The 21377-nt window shown below is 41.4% G+C and overlaps 1 protein-coding gene across 10 annotated transcripts in view; it reads right to left on the bottom strand.

Annotated features, from left to right (window-relative positions):
• The window catches only part of ANO4 (anoctamin 4), a 332447-nt gene that overhangs the window by 296855 nt on the left and 14215 nt on the right, over window positions 1-21377 (bottom strand). For all 10 annotated transcript variants that reach the window (XR_003047093.1, XM_025048733.1, XM_025048727.1 and 7 more), the window contains exon 3: window positions 15287-15538. Coding sequence is in view for 9 of the 10 variants with exons in the window: in XM_025048733.1 (XP_024904501.1) it covers window positions 15287-15538 (252 nt within the window). In the remaining variant the exon portion in view is untranslated. The remainder of the gene's footprint in view (window positions 1-15286; window positions 15539-21377) is intronic.

Here is a 21377-nt window from a genome sequence, read left to right on the forward strand (position 1 = left end):
CAAAATACAGAATTGCAAGTGAAACAGAGGTAGAGGCTACAGACCAGAAAAGGCAGGTGGAAGAAGAGAGCAGGGCGGAGGGCAGACGCTTTGGGGACATTGATATGTAAGGGACATGTGGAGGATCTACCTAGTGAGGGGAAGAACAAAGAGATGGAGCGGAACCCGCGGCTGGAGAGCTGCGATCTCCCAAGAGTTAAAGAATCCTTCAAAGAGAAAGGAAAAGATAAGATAAGGATAGGAAGGTATCTACTGGGTTGGGCAATTTAAAGGTCACTGATTATCCGAGAACATATGCAGAGGCAAGGAAAGGAGGAGAGGCGAAAAGGGGAGGAGAGTGAGTGCCGGCTTCTCTCCGACGGAGTTTGGCTGTGAAGAGAGGGACAGTGAGCAGTGGCTAGAGGGGACCCTAGAGTTAAGAGGTGAGTTTTGCTTGTTTTGTTGGAGGGGTTTTTTCTGGTTTATTTGGTTATAGATTGAGAACTGGGTTTTCTTCGTTTCGTTGTTTGTTTATGGGATGTAGGACTTGAGTTGATGTATATGCTAAATGGAAGAAAGCAGTAGAGGGGACCACTGAAGAAGAAAAGTCCCTGAAGGGACCAAAGAGACAAGATCCACTACTGGAAAGAGCAGCCATGGCCCAAAGGGAAAATGCGAGGGAAGGAGGTGACGAGAGGTGAGTGTACTCCAGCAAATCATAACTATTTGTGTCATTATTTTCTCTGCTAGAGGCTCCAAAAGGGCCAGGGACCCTACATTTTCATTTTTACAACTCCAACACTAGGCAAAAGGGCAGGCACCTAGAGGGGCACTCAATAAACATTGGTGAATGAAGCACAAAACTGGATTTATGACCATGAAAACAATAGCAGTTATCCTGTGCCAACCCTGTTTGAACAGCTTTAAGCTGACTCTTCAAATCCTTACAAAAGCACAGTGATATGTTATCACCCCTACTATATGTAAAAATATTCAGAATAAATGATAAGTTCAAATCAAAAACTCATATTTTCTGGCTATTATTCTGTGTTTTAGCCGAGAGATAAAAGTATTTCTCAATAAACAGTGCAATGAATTTATTAAGCAAATTTTCCCTCAAGATGGAAGATAGACTTTTTAAATATCGAATTGTGTGTATGGTGAGGAGAGATGAGGCATTGCCTAATTTCTTGTTCTCTTGCCCCATGTTAAGTCTCAGGCTTCTTGCTCAACGCTTATTCCATCATTAAATCACATTATAAAATAATTTTCTGTGCACAAACTAAAGTGACACCTTCAGTTTCATCTTGAAATCTTCATTAATCCGTTTTTTATGTGGGAAGACTCCAAAGTAAAGTGTGTTTTAGAACACAATATGGAAATCTTGGCCCTTCTAAAATTAAATGAGGAAAAGAACTCAAAAACGTTTTCTTTAGCAGGCTTTACTATGTTGACATTCAAGGCTAGCAGTACAATCCATAAAACTTCCTGAAGAAATTATAGTGGGGAATAACCTCCTTGACATCAGTCTTGGCAATGATTTTTTGGATTGGACACCGAAAGCAAAGGCAACAAAAGCAAAAACAAACAAGTGGGACTACAGAAAACTAAAAAGCTTCTGCACAGGCTAAGGAAACCATCCACAAAATGAAAAGGCAACCCAAGGAATGAAAATATTTGCAAATCGCATAACTGATAAGGCATTAATATCTAGAGTAAAGAACGCATACGACTCAATTACAAAGCAAAAATCCGATTAAAAATGGACAGAGGAACTAGTCATTTTTCCAAAGAAGACATAAATAGGCCAATAAGTACATGAGGAGATGCTCAGCATCACTAATTGTCAGGGAAATGCAAGTTAAAACCACAACAAGATATTACCTCACACCTGCTGGAATGGCTGTTATCAAAAAGACAAGCCATAAGAAGTACTGACCAAGATGTGGAGAAAAGAGAACCCTTGTGCACTGTTGGTGGAGATATAAACTGATACAGACACTATGGAAAACAGTATGGAGGTTTCTCAAAAAAATTACAAATAGAACTACCGTATGATCCAGCAATTACATATGATCCAGCTGAAGGAAACAAAATCACTATCTTAAAGTGATATCTGCACTCCAGTGTTCACTGCAACATTATAATAGACAAGACATGGAAACAACTTAAGTGTCCACCAACAGATGAATAAAGAAAATGTGATACACATACACAGGAATATCATGCGGGCATGAGAAGAGAATCCTGCCACCTGCAACAACACGGATAGACCTTGAGAATAATATGCTAAGTGAAATAAGTTAGACAAATATGAAAATAAGAAAGACCAATACCATACAATCAATCTTACCTATGAAAATTTTAAAAACTAAACTCATAAAAACAAAGAAAGGACTGTTGGCTGCCAGAGGTGGGGAGGCTAGCCATAGATGTGGATAATGTAAAACATCCAAAAATCACTTAACTATAATTTTAAAACTTTTGTGGTTGCATTTTCATCTAATAAAAAATTGGTATCTAATGCTTGAGAAAATAACGACACGAATAGTAATTAATAATGACACATGAAGTCCTGACTTCATGGACTAAGTGGGGGACATACCCTATTTCTTCTAAGGCTTTATTATTCAGATCCATTGTTTGCAAATAGCATTTGCAAACAATGCTATTCTAAGACCAAAGGATACTCTAAAAATGTAGTAAAAAACTGTTCTTTGTCACTTGTCCTTTCCCTAGAAGAGTGAAAATGGTTAAATGTTAAGGTTTCACAGGACTTCTCTGTATAGAAAAGGAAGTGAGAGAACATTAGCCGTAGTAACAGCAAACTGGAGAGCAGTGGAAAGCAGAGTGCATGAACTGTCAAGAAAACACATATTTGAGTTGAGCAGGTGATAGTAAGCGAGAAAGAAATTTGTTAAGGTTAAGTCAATTAACGGTAATCAGATGAAGATAACCAAGGACAACTGTAAACCGTGATGACTGTAATCAAAGGACAGTGATTGTTACAGAGTTTTCAATTAAGGATTAGGGAAACAGCTTTAGTTTAAGGACGGAACGAAAACTTAATCAAGCCATTTAACTCAATAAACATTGATCAACTATTACGTATCGCATACTGTGCTAGACCATAGGGATCTAAATTCGGATCACACATGCTCCCTGCCTGCATGGCACTCAACCATTTGGCACAGTGAATACACACTCAGCTATGACTCATTTTGGTTAATTACCTGAATAAGGTGCTATGGGAACACAGAAGCAGCAGCATGGGGAAGCCCTCATAGAGAAATGGCATTTGAGCCAGACCTTAAATGTCATCAAGCAAAAGAGGAGGAACTGGACACTCCAGGTGAGAGGTCAACGTTAGCAAAGACAGAAGACATCACAATACACCAGGCAGAGCCAGAATGTAGGATGCTTGGGGCAACAAAGCTAATAGGACAGGCCCGGCCAGACCACGAGGATCTCAAACCCATGCCATGAAGTTTGAACTCTAATTACAGCTGGTCAGGAACCACTGATGGCTTTTTTCATTTGCATTCATGTTGTTTTGGTAAAATACACATAATAAAAGTTACCATTAGAGACGTTAAGTATATTCAGTAATGTTGTGCAACCCTACCACTCTCCAGTTTCAGAACCTGCTCAAAAGGAAACCCTACACACACTAAGCAATCATTCCTTCTCCCCACCCCTCCGCCCCTGGTGACCACCCATCCGCTCTCTGTCTCTGTAGATTTGTCTATTCTGGATATTTCATATCAATGAGATCCTACAATATGTGACCTTCTATGTCTGGCTTTTTCACTTAATGTTTAAGATTCATCCATGCGGTAGCATATATCTGCACTTAACTCCTTTTTACAGCTGAATAATATCTGCTGTATGGATACACCACATTTTGTTGATCCATTCCTCAGCTCAAGAACATTTGGGTTGTTTCCACTTTGACGACTGTGACTAGTGCTGGTATGAACATCGGTGTACAAGCTTATACACCTGTTTTCAATTCTTTGGGGTATATACGCAGGAGTGAAATCGCAGGGTTATATTACAATTCTTTGTTCCACTTATTGTAAAACTACCAAGCTCACTGATGGTTTTTAAGCCAAGGAATAACATGTTGGGATCGATGTTTTAGCCAATGATACCAGTGCGTGGGAAAGAAAACAGACTGAAAAAGGAGTGAAGGCAGGTGAAGCCATCCAGGAGGCTAGTGCTACAGCCCAGGTGAGAGTAAAAAGCTTTGATCCACGGCAGAGAAAATGACCACCAAAAGTGAAGAGGGTAGATCTGAGGTACATTTCTGCAGCAGAGGAACTGATGAGCAATTAGATGCAGGAGAAGATGGATAAAAACGTTTTATTCATAGCTCCACATTATAGTGAGTTATGTGTTGAACTGTCAAGTTCTCCTTGGCTAGATGCTGAGCTTCAGAAAAAAAGGTATCATGTCTTAGACACCCTCAGATCCTCAGTGCTTGGCACAGAAGAGAAGGGGAGAAAGGCCACAACATAAAAATATTTAATTTTATACCTCACTAAACTCAGCATCCAAGCCAATCCAGAAGAAATGAGCAGACAGGAAAGAGAGAAGGAATCAGTGGGCCAGAAAAAGAAGACTAGCAGCTTTCGCTCATATTTTAGGATGTTAAAAGCTTTTGTCTATTTTATCTCATTTGAGTCTCAGAACAGCACCATTCTACAGATGAAAAAATCGAGGTTCAAAGAGGTCAAGTCCTTCATGTGAAGGTAACAAGGTAATTGGCAGACCTAGGAAGAAAAGCCTGGTCTTCAGTCTCCTATTCCACATTGTCGAGATAATCTTCACCAGCTCCAAATCATCCTTGAGATCTCTCAACCCACTATCACACTGAGCCTTCACCCGTTTCCAAAATCTAAATTAAATTCCCTCTGGAGATATGCTCTCATAGTGGATTTTTTGTTTGTTTGAGGAGCGTGGATACTGTGCTGGCTGTTGGAGCCCGGGTCTGACCAGCCATTACCTCCATTCTCCAGTCAGGCTTAACAGGATCCCCACCCCACAGAGGTAGCTCAACCCACTGCCCCTTCCTGCAGCCACAGCCCTAGAGTTCCCAGTGGGCACACCCCAGCCTGGAGCACAGCTGCCACTGCCGGTCCACCCTGGTCCCTGGCCAGTGGCTGCATCGCCGAGAGCCAGCAATGCCTGTGCTGCAATACTGGTTTTTCTTTTATTGAACTAACAGAATTTTCTTACTTATATGATTATTTAACATCCACTCGCCAGCTCCACTGACATTCCATAAAGAAAAAAGCCCTGTCTGGGTCCCTACAATATATCCAGCACCATCTGCAGTGCTTGACACATAGCAGGGGCTCGAACCACTGTTTATTAATAAATGAACACAAATCACACTGCCTCACGTGTGATTTGTCCCATTTGCCAATTACAACTGTCTCATTTGCCAATTACAACCAAAAATCAGCTGTATCCTTATTTTCCTGAAAAAGACAAAGACTATAGAAAGTTTCCAAACACAGACCCTCCTAACTAGATGACTAGGCAAACAGTGACCAGAGGGTGTCGCCCAACCTTCTAGGTGCCCCTTTGCTGGAGAGAACTGCAAGCTGAACCTGAATCGAAGAGCTCAGAAGATCTGCCCAGATGGGCTTCCTTCTCCACAGAACGCTGAGCCCCGATCCTCTACTTGGTCCTGGCTTTCAAAATGGTTTACCAGTTGACTGGTATCCACAAACCCACTGGATGCATAAGCCACATTTCTAAAAATCTTAACCTACTTCAACTCAAACAGTTGCCATCCCCTCCCCACCTTGACAAAGGGCTTCAGACCCACCAACCTTGTGGCTTGAGAGCTCCACTGTGCTCTCCACACTGCCTTCCCACTTATATCCTCTTAAACGCTTCACCTGAGTCAGCTGACGTAGTGGACACTGCAGAGCGCTCACTTCTCCAGCCGCTGCAAGTGCTGGTGCTCAGGGCTCTCAGCTGGGTCCCTATCTCGGCTCTGCCCTCAAAGATAATTTCTCAAGGTCACCACGCTCCCCAGTAGCAGGCTGCCTCCAGGTAATAATGAGAGGGTACAAAAGCCTCATTGTGGGACAATTTTGAGGGGCCGGCCCAGTTCCAGATCTCCCTATGTGATTGGCCAAGGCCACTGTGTATCATCACAGTCCAAATCCTCCCTCTGCCTAATCCTGCTTCCTTCACCCTCTTGTTGCGCCCACACACATCTCTACATCCAGACACGGATCCCATAGGCTCTCCCCAATAAACTCCTTACACATACATCTCTCTGGCTCAGAATCTATTTCCCAGGGAACCCAAACTAAAACCTAAGCTCCCTCTTAAATCAAGACCATGGTTGTTGGGGGTTTTTTTGTTTGGTTGGTTGGTTTTTAGTATCTAAACAACGTATATGAAAAAGATAGAACTCTTATACCGCACAGGTCAGTAATTTTCCCATCACAAGGTATAAGCAGACCTCCCACTTACGACTCACTACAAAGCAAATAAATATCTTTATAGAGTGTGTTTTGGGAATTCTGACACATGTTTTAATAAAAACAAAACTGCTAAGGATCTCTAAGAAAGCCCCCTTCCTTCACAGCACCTGCCTGACGGTAACCATACATTCTTTGGAATATTTTTTATCTGTGTCTTGCACTAAATTCCAAGCTCCACAACCAGCACCCGGAAGCTTGTTAAAAATGCAGACTCTCACCTACCCTCCGCCACCACCCACTGCTGAATGAGGAACTGTAGTTTAACAAAATCTCAGGGGGTTTGTACTCACATTGAAGTTTGAGAACCACTGGTTTAAACTATGAAGCTTTAGTATCACATTTTAGCTTGGAAATACTTGGGATGACCACTCACTCGCACACCGCATCCATTAATCACCAAGTCCTATTGGAGCTATCTCCAAAATGACCCTTTTGGACTATATATTGTTTAATCCCAGGTCAGGCCTTATCTCTTGAGGAACAGACTTTGAGTAGCAAGAGTTGAGATGACTGGGCGAACGGTGGACTTTACTAGAGCATGTTAATGCTTTTTGGTTCTAAAATACATCATTCTTTGCAAATCAGATTTAATACAGCTTTAAATCAAATTTTCATTTTTTTATATCAGAAATCCTCAACTTCATAGCTGCATCATTTAATTGGCTTTGTCTTCATGTGCCATTAATCATTCGCTGATTCACTGATGTTTTTAATCTCCTTAAACTAAATAACCACCACACGTGAAGAAGAAATTAACAGGATTGTGCTAGAATCAGAATTAAATGATGGGACATACAAAAGAATATAGCCAAATTTAGGAGAATGGGGAAAGTTAGGACACTTGAAGAAAACTCAGTGATTTATCTATCTTAGCTGACTCTCTCATCTAATGATCCTCTTAGTTCTAAAGTACAGGTAGTGGTCCCGAACTAATGTCAGATTTTCTCAGAGCAGTGGCATATAAATGGTGGTTAAGATTCTGGGCCTGCTCACAAATGTCAGTTAACTCATGGAATGCCAAAAATAAATGGAATACTGGAGTAGAAGCCCTAGAGAACCCAACCACTCCGTATAATCGTATCTCTATAGATAACACATTCAGTGCTCGACCTTGAATGTAAAAGACCCGTTTTCCCCCAGCCGCCCTGAAATCAGCCCCATTGCTTGAAATCGCAGTCTCTCACCTGAAGTACCTCTACTCAAAGTCTGGTCGTCTTCTTCTATCCAGTCAGTATTCTAGAAAACCAAAAATCACTTTCCAAAAAGCCAGGACAAGTGGTTTACCTGTATAACATCCTAACTTAAGTAGGCTAACCACTGTATGAACCTTACCAGGAAATTTAGTCCAAGATGAAAATCAAAACACTCATTCAGAAACATTTTGGAAAAAAAAAAAAAAAATTCAGGTATAGGGAGAAGTGGGTAGGTACCCATTCCATTAAAAAAAAAAAAAATCATATAAAATATTCAGTTAAAACCAGAGAAGGCAGAAAGAGGGAGGAAAAAAGAAACGGCAAACAAATGCAATGAATAGAAAGCAGTGACAATAGTTGATATCAATCCAACTAGAGCAACAACCACTTTAAATGTGAGTGATCTAACTACATCATTAAAAGACAGATTTTCAGAGAGAAGCCCCAAGTTTATGTTGTCTATAAGAAACCCACTTTAAATATAATGGTTTGGAAGCTGTGTCTAATTTTCATGTGTCCTATTTTTCAGAGTGGTAGCTGGTCTCCCATTACTGTGTACTGTGAATTTGGCTAAGCGAACACTGAGGCAGAAATTTCAGTGTTAGACTTGCCGGGCACACGGTATGCAAGCAGAGGCGGGTCAATGAGCATCACTGAGCATCTCTAAAAGGGAGCATGCCTTCTCCCAGCGGGGTCAGATTACACTCATCTCGTGGTCACATCAGTAGCTCAAATTGCAGAGTCATTTTTTGTGGCACTCTACCTCTGAAATTTAAAACCTCCCTGTTTCCTTTGGCATTAATTCTGAATGTATCTGCTCCCAATTTGTTGAAAGAAATTCGTGCTATTAAATGGGTACTTCTTCTAAGGCAAGTTCAGAGCACCATCACAGTTCATCATATTTCAAGTTTTCTGAGCTCGCACATGCAGACGCACTGGTAAGCCCAACAAGACCACTAGAGAATGTAAATGAACACCTTCCATCCTATGACGGGACACAAAGCTGTGCTCAGACTGTAGGTACACAGTAAAAGCTAGACTTTTGGGAAATGCTCACTGACCTAGAATAGTCATTTCACATCTCCCTTCCCTTTCATAAATGAAGAACATATTTAAAATCCATAAGGAATGTTTGGAATTCATTAACGATCTCTTTCTAAAACTCAACTCTCCCAGGAGACCAGTAGGGGGAAAGTGGTGACACACAGGAGACTATGGAAGGAGGGCACAGGCAAAAGGGATGAGCTCTCCCTTATTCTCATGTATAGGGATGCAGGGAGATTACCACTGGTCTTGAACACAAATGGAGGAGCTCTGATTTATAGCATAATTGCAGAGGACCGACTATATATTGGCGGCTGGTGGGCAAGTTTCAAAGTTGTCGCCTGTATCTTCAGCGGGAAAAAAATCTCCCTGTTTGGAAAAAAAAATTCACTCCAGGATTTTGATCAAGGCACAGTTCGCAAAAGGCCTTTGTTAAATAAAGGGCGAAACTCATTCTAACCCATGAACCCATTCTCAATAATTAGACTACCAGATTACTCCCGCGACACAGAGCTCCAGAGACAGAACCAGACTTAACTGGTATAAATCAGTGGTTTTAAAGGAGGGGCAATTTTTTGCCCTCCCCCCAATATTGGACATTTGTCAATATCTGGGGATATTTTGGTTGTCACAACCGGCATCCAGCTGGGTAGAGGCCAGAGGTGCTGCCACATGTCTACAATTCACAGAGGGGCCCCCCACAGCAAAGAATTACTCAGCCCAAAATGTCAGACGTGCTAAGGCTGAGGAACCAATGTAAGTGAGAAAGAAAAGGCCTAGGTGCAGCATGAGATTGAATTTAGGAAGAATTAAAGGACACAAAGAAACAGGGAAAAGGGCAAAAATCAAAGGTGCTAAGGAAATACTTTATCAAGGACAGCTGCAGGGGTAGGAGCAGAGCCTTGGGAATGCCATGAAGGCGGGGGTCCACTGCAAAAGCAAGGAACAACACCTAGGAAGAGAAATTCAAAGGAGGAAGCAACATCAGGCATTGATGATGAACATGGGACAATGAGTTAGGGGATGTCACATGCATTTCAGGATGTTTAGCAGCAATCCCGGCCTCTACCCGCTATGCCTGTAATACCTCTTGCCCAGTTGTAACAACCAAAAATACCTCCAGATGTTCATCCTGCCAGATGTTCCCTGAGAAACAAAATCGTTCCTGGTTGAAAACCATTCTTCTAGAGGAATCTGTTTGAATTAAATATATTTTTTCTCTCGTTTCCTTAATCTTAGTCCTTTCTTCCAGATTCAAGTTTTGTCTTTTCTAAAATAGGCTTTCTGATCATTCTTTAAGTACATGTGCATTGGGTAAACTCTCCCAGTCTTTTTCCAAAAATATTCTTATGCTGACCTCTGTCTTCAATGATCACTTAGCTGGATTTGGAATTCTGCACGGCCTGTTATTTTCTCCAGCACTTTGAAGATACCAAGATGTCTTCCAGCCTCTCTCATTACTATTGGAAAGTCTACACTCAGCTTGTTTCTCATTTACAGATTATTTCTCAGATTTTTCCCTTTGTTTTTTGTTGACTCACAACAAAATGTTTATGTGTGGATTAGTTTTTATTTATTCTGCTTAGCAGTCATTGTTTCATAAATCAAAGGATTTGTTTCTCATCAATTCTGGAAAATTCTCAGACATGGCCTTTTCTCTGTGCAGGTCCCTCTTCCTCCTTGCCTCCTCTTCTCTTCCTCCCTCTCCTTCTTTCTATTCTCATAATCCAGAAAAGGATTTCTATTAAATGTATGTTGTTGGACTTTCTCATTCTGTCTTCTATATTTTCCTTATTTTCCTATCTCTTATCTCTCTATAGTGCATTTGAATTAATTTCTTCAGATGTATCTTCCAGGCCTAATTCTCTCTTCAACCATGTCTAATCTGCAGTTTAACTGGTCATAAAAAACATACCCTCTAATGCTTGGCTGTACACTGACCAAAGAAATACATGATTAAGACACTGATTCTTGTCTCAAGAACTTTACACCTTATAAACTAACAAGACACATGAAAATTATTTTGCACTGTAATAAGAGCAAAACTCAAGATGTCTAGAGGTATTGCTAATGGAAATGCAAAGAAAAAATGGAAAGAATTCAGAGGAGGTCACCTCTTAGCTGGGTTTAAGAGACTAAAATGACACCCAAACAGATGGCACAGTATGTGAAAAATCATGAATCTTTATGGAACAGTAAAGAATTAAGTGTAACTACTGTGTGGATACATCTAGAGAGAATAGAGAAAGATACTATATGGTCAGTTAAAGCTAGTTAGGAAGGCCCTCATGTACCATGTATGTAGTGTTTACAGTTTACTGGCAATGGGGAAGCAACAGATGTGTTCCAGGCGGCATGGGCACAAGGAGAAAGAACAAATGGAAGAAGGGAGGGAGAGAGAAAGATTTGAATTTCGGAAAGCTAACCCTGTAGACGCAGAAAAATTAAAATGTAGAGAGGCTCGTTACAAGATGGCTGCACTAAGCTAGGTAGAGATGATGAGAAATTACGCTGAGAGAGTATCAGTAGGGATGGAGAGAAGGCTTTGAATTAGAGATGGTTCAAAGACAGACATTATGAATGTGTTAGCCAGTTGGCTGTGGAGGCTGATGGCCAGCAGAAGGTTAAAACACCCAGTTTTTATACTTGGAGTTTGGATAGACTGTAACACCATTAAATAGAGTAATAAATTGAATTTTGAGAGCAACGAGAAGACAGTTCCACTTACGGGACATAAGCTTTAAAATGTGTGGTATATATCCAGCCTGAAAAGTCTGGCAGGCTAAGTACATCTTTAAAGCTTGTCAGCGAAATCAGACAGGGAAATGTTGCTTTGGAGTCATCAGCATGCAGCTGAGAACTGAATACAATGGCAGAAACTGATTGAGAATCAGCTGGGGGTGGGGGGGAGAGGGAAGTGACCAAAGATGTACATTGTACAGTGGTGATGCTGCAAGTTTTAAAGCTTGGTCATCAAAAATTATCAAAACCACACAGAATATCTGAGATGGAGACAGTTTCCCAACTTTCCTACAGTTCTCTCAAATTCACCTTCTGCTAATTGAAGAAATAATTTAGTAATATCTTTTGTACCCAATATATTTTGCTAATATATTTTAATGTTATATTTTTACAGAATATTTGATGCTGGTATAGCTTTATATTAAAATACTATTAGTATTTTAACAGCACAGTAATTAAATAATAAAAGTACGTCTGTATGTGATTGCCCAACGTGAAATTTTCTATCTAAGCTTTTATCACACTGAATTAAAATAACTTGATTTACTTATCTGTATCCTTCTCTAGATTTTGGGCTCCCCAGACAGCGGTGATGCCTTTCTCAATTTTCTATCCCAAGGATTTATCACAGAATATGGCACAGAGTAGGAACTTTGTATGTGTTGGATGGACGGACGGACGGACGGACGGAGCAAGCCCAAAACTGGAGACTGTTTTTCCAAGTTAACCTGCTATCATTTATTCAGTGATTAAAACGTTTCTGCCATGAGGAAAGAACACTACATCCAGGGCCACCATGCAGAGTTTCACAGGTTCTCCACTGCACATGGTGGCAAATGGGATTAGGTAATCTTGAATTCAAGAAAACCTGCTGTACAAGTTAGTCACATGATGAAGGGAAAGAAAGATGGAACAGGGTGGTGGCGAGAGTAAAAACAGCTCAAAACACGAGAACTCAAGAAGCTCTAGTCATTTGATGTTTTTTAAACTGCTTCTAGAATTGTAGAGTAATGGGGTTTATGAAAATGGAAAAAAATGATTTTTAAATGTGTTTAGATAAATTCTTAAACGTAAGAAAATGTCAACAATCGATGAATAATTGTATGGTTATTTTGTGCCTACAACTTATCAGCTCCTCTACATCAGACCTGCAGTTTATGCAGAAGAAAGACACCTTAGAAATATGAAGGGTTGTATGCCTAGCAAAGTCTGAAATTTGTAGGGCATTGTCATACACCTGACCTGACTCACCTCACCCCAGAGTTTTTTTCAAACTAGCAACCAAAGTCTCACACACACATACACACACACACACACACACACGTGTATGTATAAACAAACAATAAAATTTATTTTTTAAAAAACAAGAAGAAAAAAGGAAACTGGAAGCTTCAAACAAACAATAAAATTTACTTTTTAAAAAAACAAGAAGAAAAAAGGAAACTGGAAGCTTCACACAAAAATATACATTAAAATCAATAAATTCTGGTAAAAAGTTTTTGATTAATAAATTCTAGTAAGAATTCATTTTCTGTATAAATCATCATTGAGATTTATATAGAAGCTATACCAGCATCTAAATTTTTCTATAATAAAATACCACATGCTTGTGTAATACATCTTTAAATGTTCGGGCTTACTTTGTAGGTATACGAACAATAATACCAGTTGCTTGGAAAAATTCAGTATTTTATTGCTAATGGACAGTTCCAAGGAATGAAGAGAATTATGGGCTTTTGTCTTTTGAAAACTACAAGCTAAAAATAGAAACCTCTTCCAAATATCAGAGTACGGTGCTCTACGCATAGAGAAAAGCCAACTCAAAGGGAAACGTGGTAAATTGTTAATCTGACAGCTGCCATTTCACACTCCTTTTTGTCACAAAATGTCATAACCTTTCAGCTAACCTGGCCAAAGGCAGCACTTTATTTCTTAACTTCAGATTTTACTAAAATTTTAAAGCAATCAGAGTCGATTTCCCTTCGTGATGACATCAAAACCCAGATTTCAAACTTACATATGGAAAAATGTTCACACCCCAGATATGATTTTTCTACTCTCAAACTAACCCTCCATGAGGACGAGAGATAGGTAGTTTTGCAGTGGTAGAGTTGATGGTAGGCAAATGTCGCCAGTACTCTACAGTATCAACCTCTTCTATTCCCATCTAGTCATTTAACCAAAGACACTTCAGAGGGGGTCCCCGAAGGTGTGTATGGGAATCAAACTCCCAGGACGGTCAGGCTGCAGCGGGCAGGCTGCTGAAGCTCACTCTATGCATAGACACAGCATCCCCTGGGTGGAGTCCAGGAATCTTCATTTTTAACAAATTCAGTGGTGACTGAACATTTAGTGGAGTCTGCAATCTGCTGCTTTAAAGATTGCTTTTGATCATCTGGAACTTCTGCAATATAAGCATCTCATCTCTAGGTGGCAGCTCCTATGGATCGTTGAGTGGCACTGTGAATGCTGAGTGTAGACATTCAAAGACTGGATTTCCAGAACAGGAATTGCACATTGGATTTAGCCAACTTGACCATTATCTCTAAATGCTATATCTATATAAGAAAAATGTGGCAGGATGGATTTTACAGTAAACTTCCAATTCAGACTTATTATAAAAACAATTAACGGGCTATCCTTGCATAGGCAAAACTTTCTGTAACTCATTTAAAGTGTAATATAAGTCGTAAATTTTAAGGCAAGATGTTGTAAGCAGTTTTCTTGCCCTGATTGTTTAAGTTGCGACCCCCAAGGATCGCATAGTCAGCAGTCAGCAAAAATTTTCTGCAAAGGGCCAGACAGTAAATATTTTAGGCTTTGCAGGTCATATGGTCTCTGCCACAATTACTCACAAGAAGGTAACCAGAGACCATGTGTAAATATGTGAGCGTGGCTGTGTCCCAACAAAACTTTATAAATGAATACTAACATCTGAATTTCACATAACTTTCCCGTGTCTCAAAATATCATTACTCTCCTAATTTTTTCCAGCTGTATGGTCTGAATGTTAGTGTCTCCTCAAAATTCATATGTTAAAATCCTAATGCCTGATGTGATGGTATTAGGAGGTAGGGCCCCTGGGAAGTGCTTGGGGACATGAGGGTGGAGCCCTCATTAACAGGATTAGTGTTCTTTTAAGAGACCCCACCGAGCTCCCTAGACCCTACTGCCATGTGAGGACATATGAGAAGTCTGAGACCCAGAAGACGGCCCTCATTCCACCATATGCTGGCACCCTGACCTTGAACTTCCAGCCTCCAGAAATGTGAGAAATAAATTTCTGTTGTTTACAAACTATCCAGTCAGTGCTATTTTGTTATAATAGCAACCCAAATAGACTAAGACACCAATCATTTTTAAAAATCAAAACTATTTTTAGTTCTTGGGCTGAACTACTCAGGCCAGATCTGACCCACTGGCAGTGGTGTGCAGACCACTGACACAGATCCAACTGTTCTGCATGACTTTTTGACTACAAGAGTTTAGTACAAGATAGATACCTTGTCATTAAATAGAGGATTAAAGAAATTAAGCAAACCAACAAAAAGTCATATGACAAAACTTGGGATTCTAACTCCAGGTTGATTTCCAGATGATCATTTTACCAAATAGAACTAGGTCAAATATAGACTTAAACCAAATATTTTGAACACATCCAACCTTCCTTCTGGTACAGCCAAGCTATTAATATGGGGAAACTGCTGGAGTCCGTAACATCACACAAGCAGAAACACAGATACAATTTGGTTAGCAGACAAATGCGTGAACCTAAATATACCGAGTCCCGAATCTCCCACAGGAAGCCAACTATGTTACCTGTCGTGTCTTGACTCAGGGTTTCCTGGCTGCTGCTGCTGTACGAAGGCACTGGAGTGATGGACAGTGAGGCTGGGCAGGACAAAGGCGTGGCCAGGTCGGTCTTTCGAGTGAGGGATTGGTGATACACAGGGATGCCTGCATCTTTGGAGACGAAGAGAGGCAGATCTGATGGGAGGGTAGGTCTGCCTTGTGCATAAGGATTTTTCCAGTGGGTGAACCCAATTGCAACAGGCCCAGCAACATCGTAACCTGGCGAGACAAACACATTAGGTCAGGAGCAGCAATCAAAGCCTTATACTGTAGTGGTTTTTATATTTCCCAGAAATCTTATTTATGAGTCAAAGCAAACACCATTTAAGGTAAGGATGCATGTTACTTTATGAATAAACAGGCAGGAATCATGGCAGATGATGGATCATTTTCATTTATTTGACATATGTTTATTAAGCACATACTATGTGCTCAGTGCCAGGTCTTTGCCTTTAGCAGAGGAGGTAAGACTTTTGTTCATAAGAAAATACCTGAAGGCCTATGTGCTGGACACTTTGCATAAGGGGTTCTAATCCTCACAGCAATTGTACAAGAAGAATTTTACTAATTTCAATTTTATAGATGAAGAAACTAGATCTCAACTTGCCCCAGGTCAAAAAGCCAGTAAGGGCCAGAAGCAGAATTTGAACCCAGATCTGTCTGACTCCAAAATCTGTTTCTTCCTCTAAAGTACAACTAACCCTAGCACAAAATAAAATGAAAGAAATGGTTTAAAAACAGGACAGAAATTTCCCCCCAGGATATCAGGGGAGAGAGCCCTTTTAATGGAAGGACTAGATCATGAAGAAGGTGGCATGAACTTGACCTCATAGGCAAGGCCTGCAACCTAGAGGCCAGAGGAACATATCTGTCCTACAGATGTGTTTTTAGTCTACACTTTTCGTAATATGAAATAAAACCAAATTAAAATTCACCAACAATAAAATTTTAGAGAAAAATTCAGCTTTCTATTTTCGCTTGAAAAATCTCTTGATATTCTCCTAAAAATAAATCAAGCAACAATGGGCCACATTCCCACATAACAACTGTCAGCTGAAGCAACCACAGCAGACACCCTCTTGAGGTGGAGTAAGGGAATTCCAGTCTGCCACAGACCCCACCACTCTCTAATACCTTTCTCCTAGCCTCCTTCACTCATTTGTCTTACATGTCTCACCTCGGCAAACCTTTGCATTTGCAACCAAGACACAGAATTTAAGAATAGAATATAAGTATCAGAAAAAAAAACAAGAATGGAAAGGTAGGTTGATACATGACAGCTGAGGGTCTTACATGCCAAGGTAAGAAAACAAGATTTTATTTGGCAGGCAAAACAATATTCCTGAACATTTCTGAAGTGGGGACTGGAATAATCAAATTAATAGCAGCAGAATCTGTCTCTTCCTCTGGTGGTGACCTCTTCTAGGAAGCTTTCTGACTTCCCCAAGCTACCTTCACGATAGTGAAGGGAGGCCCAGTAATAGATGCTGATGTGTGAGTCTGGAGGTGTATGGAGAGAAAGTCCAAATTGGGGGGTGGGTGTTGAGGTAACAAGGGAGGAGACCGAACGACGGTGTGGGGCAGCCTTCCCTTGCCATGCTAGAAACCACTAGAACACAGACGTGTCACAGTCCCTGCCCATACTTCACAGCCAAGTGTCCTTTCTCTCCATGTGCCTCCCTCATGAACTGAGCATCCCTCAAAGTCAGAGGGTGTCTCAGTCATCTTTGAAACTCTCTCCCAGTGTTCCTCTGTGACTCTCCCTCACTCCTCTCCTACCGGTACCTGGCACAAAGCTAGACTCAGAGCTGGCACTCAGTAGATCCCCACTGTTAACTGAATTCTTCTTAGATGCAAGAGGCTATGAAGTGGAGACCAGGTGAGCGTTATTAAGGGACACGATTTAAGTGTGGGCAGCAAGAAAGGAAAAGAGGTTCAGAGAGATGTGCAACACAGAGATGGAAAGAAAGGCGTGTGGGGCCACCAGCTTTGTGCCCCACTAGCAAGATGTCAGAGAAGACCTGTGGCAACCAGAATGGTGGATTCCCTCACCTAACTGTGTCCTCAGAAGGTCTGGTTTTGCAAGGGCTGAGGAAGTCTGGGTGTGTTTTTAGGCATGAAGAGTTGGAACTTTAGTGGAAGTATCTATGTGGCAGGAAGATGGAAAAAAATGGAAATGAAGATCAGAAGAAACGGGACCAGAGTCATCAATCTAGCAGTCATCCCCAGAGAAGGCATGGCTGAAACCTTAGAATGAACAATAGACTGCATTGTCATAAAATAATAAATCCACTAAAAATTACCATACCATCTAACTTAGTGGCGCTGTGCAGAGCACCACCTGATTTAAACCTCACAATAACCCTGTCGGCATGTACTATTATTCCCATTGACAGATGAGGAAACTGAGGCTAAGAGACATTGTTATTTCTCCAAGGTCAACAGCTACACAGAAATAATGGTCAAGATTCAAGCCCAGGATCACTAGAGACAACACAGGTGCTCTAGACCACTGAGCCACCCTGCCTTGCCTAGAGTGGGTGGTGAGAGGGATTCTGGGGGCTGGAAACAGGGCCTGTCTCCCCATAAATCGCTCTTAGGTTACTTACTCCTTCCTGAACAATTTTTCATGGAGGGATTTGAATGAACCAGAATGTTCAAGGGAAGGGAAATGCTAACTTGAGGACACACTGACCGAGTTGTTTACATTTTTCTTGGTTGTTCACTTTCCTAAAAGTAACTAAGCATGGAAATCTTCGAGTGGGGGATATGGAGACTCTGGAAATATCCAACCGGAACACAAATTCTCAATGTTTGGAAGAGCAAAAGAGCCAGAGCCGCGGTGGCAGACCGAGGCGAATCCTGCTGACCTGCCTGCCGCCCCTGAGCGCGTCTGCTGGACTCAGCCTCTGATGCAAATGTGTTTAGTGCATTTGCTGATCGATAGTCTCGGACGTCCTACAGCTGCTAAGGGTGTCCTGGGCCATAGAAATGAAATTCCAGAATGCTCCATTTCAATCGATGTCCCATTACGTTTTTATTAAAAATTGGAAAACGCGTTACCTTCTATGTACACCAGAGAATCCTTTCACAAGAAGAATAATTACAGAACCATGTGTTTCCTTGCTTTGTAGCTTCATTCAGAAACTCGCTTAAATCCTTCTTCTGGTTCCATATTCCCAAGCTCCCAGGGCGCGGGGTGGGGTTCGTGATACAGAACAGAGCACGGTGTGAAAGCGAGTTGCTTCACAGTCCCAAAGAACTTTGGACTCTCCACAATTTCAGGTTTTACCAGTTCTTTTATAAAGTTATAGCTGATTTATAACATATACTTAATTTTGAAAGGATATTGTTCACATAGCTAGCAAGTTTTTTTTTTAGATGAGGAAATTACTATATCATTCACTCCAGAAATGGAGTTCATTAGCAAATATTTTAATCCATGTTTATACAAATGATATAATGATATAAGGTCTACATAGCTGTGATGGAATATAAATGGACCAGCCTAAATTTAAAAGTGGCAATGAGGACGAAGTATTTTGAAAGGGTTAACCATCCAGGGGAATGGCTGGCATCCAAGTGTCCAAGAGGCAAGTAACAGGAATGTCACATTAGTAGCCTGCCATTCTCCCTCACCCACCATCCTGTCCCCACAGAAGGAGCAGGTCTCAGCTCTCTTTAAGTTCTATGTCAACACTATCACCCACTAGACTCAAAATCGTAGAGAGAGACATGTAAGGAAAACTCAAAATTGCAGGCTGTCTTGAGAAAAAAATGATGTTAATTAACGATAAAGTCCTTAAATCTCTCAGACATGGGTAAGATGCATGTTTACTATCAGAAAATAAGGAGGTATCCAAAGGTCTTATGAACAAATAATGATTTCAAAAGGAGTCACTGTTGTATTTCTTGAAATTTTTTGGCAACTCTGCTTTGGGCAGGACATAGTTCCTACAGAAATTACAATAATAGGAAATCCACAAGTGTGATATTTTCTTAACTGGAATTCCTTCACAGATATCACACTTCCTTGTGAAATGACTATTCTGTAAGAGAAAAACCAAAGTGAAGGAAATGAAAAATAAAAGGAGCTTTTAAAAAAGAACTTGGATGATCTAGCAATCTGCCCTCCCTCCTACTCTGAGCTAAGGTTGTTAATTATCTTCTGCTTTTACTACAAATATTGCAAAAGTGCTTTGTGCTGGACAGACTGTGGGTGTTGGACACCGCCTGATGCCTGTGCAGAATCCATCCCCCTCCTTCCTCCCAACAGAGTCATATTCTATTTGAGAATTCATCCCAACCCCACTTAGCCATGCGACTGAGGGCAAGTCAACCTCATCCTCCCCTCCCTCAATATGGGTCTGAAGATAAACTGCATAATCTGCATCCTCCTGGTCAATGATTGGATCAACGATGGTCATGCGACCCAGTCCCACCCAATGAGATAGAAAAAGTCTCCGAGGCTCTTCAGAACAAAACTTCTCAGTTCCACGAATGAAAGCCGGAGGAAGGCACCAAAGCGCCTTTCTCTCTGATCACTGTTGTGTCTAAATGCAATTCCTGGAACCATGGCAGCCATGTGGCTGCCACCACAAAGACAAACTCTCTGAGCAATGCAAAGGGGAGAAGGTCCTTCACGACATCATTGAGGAGCTTAATCAACCTATCGTAAGAATAGCTCTCTCTTCCTCTGGTCTACCCTGTTCAGTAAACTAATAAATTTCCTTATGGTTTCAACCATTTTGAGTCAGGGAACTGAAGCAACATTCAAGGCCCTTTCAGTTGTCCCATCACCTTCTGAGAAAACTGTCTGTCACACCCACCTCTCCTTCAGAGGCAACTATATAGCTCCATAAGAACCTGTTATATTAGTGTCCTAGAGTTGCTATAACAAAGTACCACAAACTGGGGGGCAGAAAACAACGGAAGTGTATTCTCTCTCGGTTTTGGAGACGGAAGTATAAAAATCAAGATGTCAGCAGGGCCGGGCTCTCTCTGAAGTCCCTGGGGGAGAATCTGATCCCTACCCTTTTCTTTGCTTCTGATGCTGCGGACAGCCCTTGGTGCTCTTTCACGTATAGATACATCGCACTAACCTCTGCCTTCGCCATCACATGGTGCCCCCCGTATGTCTGTGTCCCTTCATATAAAGACACAAATCGCATTGGATCAGGGCCCACCCTAAATGATATAATCTCAACTTGGTTACATGTGCCAAGACCCTATTTCCAAATGAGATCACATTCACAAGTACCAGGGGTTAGGACTTTGACACACCCTTTTGGGGGACACGATTCAATCTATACCACCCTGACATGGTGGCCGCAGCTAAGAGGACCAGGGGAGGGCACCTGGCCCATGGCTGGCCAGGCTGCCAAGATGGCAAGTGGCAAAAGTTTTGTCCAATGGGAGATAGATTATCTAAGTACAAATCCCAGCTCTCGCCCATGTATCCTTCGTAACCTTTTTTAACCTCTAGAGAATTTAGTTTTCTCATCTATAAAATGGAGAAAATAATAGTATCTACCTCACAGGACTGTCGTGAGGATAAGATGAGTCGAGAAAAGGTACCTAGAACAGCACTTGGCACAAAGAAAGCTCCCAGAGGGTTAGATATTATATGGTCCTCGCTAGCGACCCCTCCACTTTCACTAATAAGTCCCTTAAAGGAGAAGTCTCTATTCACAGCTCATCACTCCTTATTCGGAGCTTTGCAGGCTGGCTCCCAAACCACCATCCACAGATACGACTCTCTGGGATGTCACCAGAGCAGACGTTAACTCTCCTCAGTCTCCCCTTCTAGAAATTCTTTGGGCTTTCCAAGACATGTGCTCATTTGGTCTCCCTCCCTCTGTCATCATTTCTACCTTATTTGCACCTCCCCTGGAGACTGGTCCTTGGCTCTCTACAAGCTCGTCTGCAGCTCCTGCCCGTTCTCTCCCCATTTCCAGCTTCCTGTGGAACATTTCAAGGTGGCAGCAGTTTCACAGGCACCTCAAACCCAACACATCTAACCTATAGCCATTGACTCCTCTTCCTGACTGCTAGGAAT

Source organism: Pteropus alecto, unplaced genomic scaffold (genome assembly GCF_000325575.1).
Source record: "Pteropus alecto unplaced genomic scaffold, ASM32557v1 scaffold94, whole genome shotgun sequence".
NCBI lineage: Eukaryota > Metazoa > Chordata > Mammalia > Chiroptera > Pteropodidae > Pteropus > Pteropus alecto.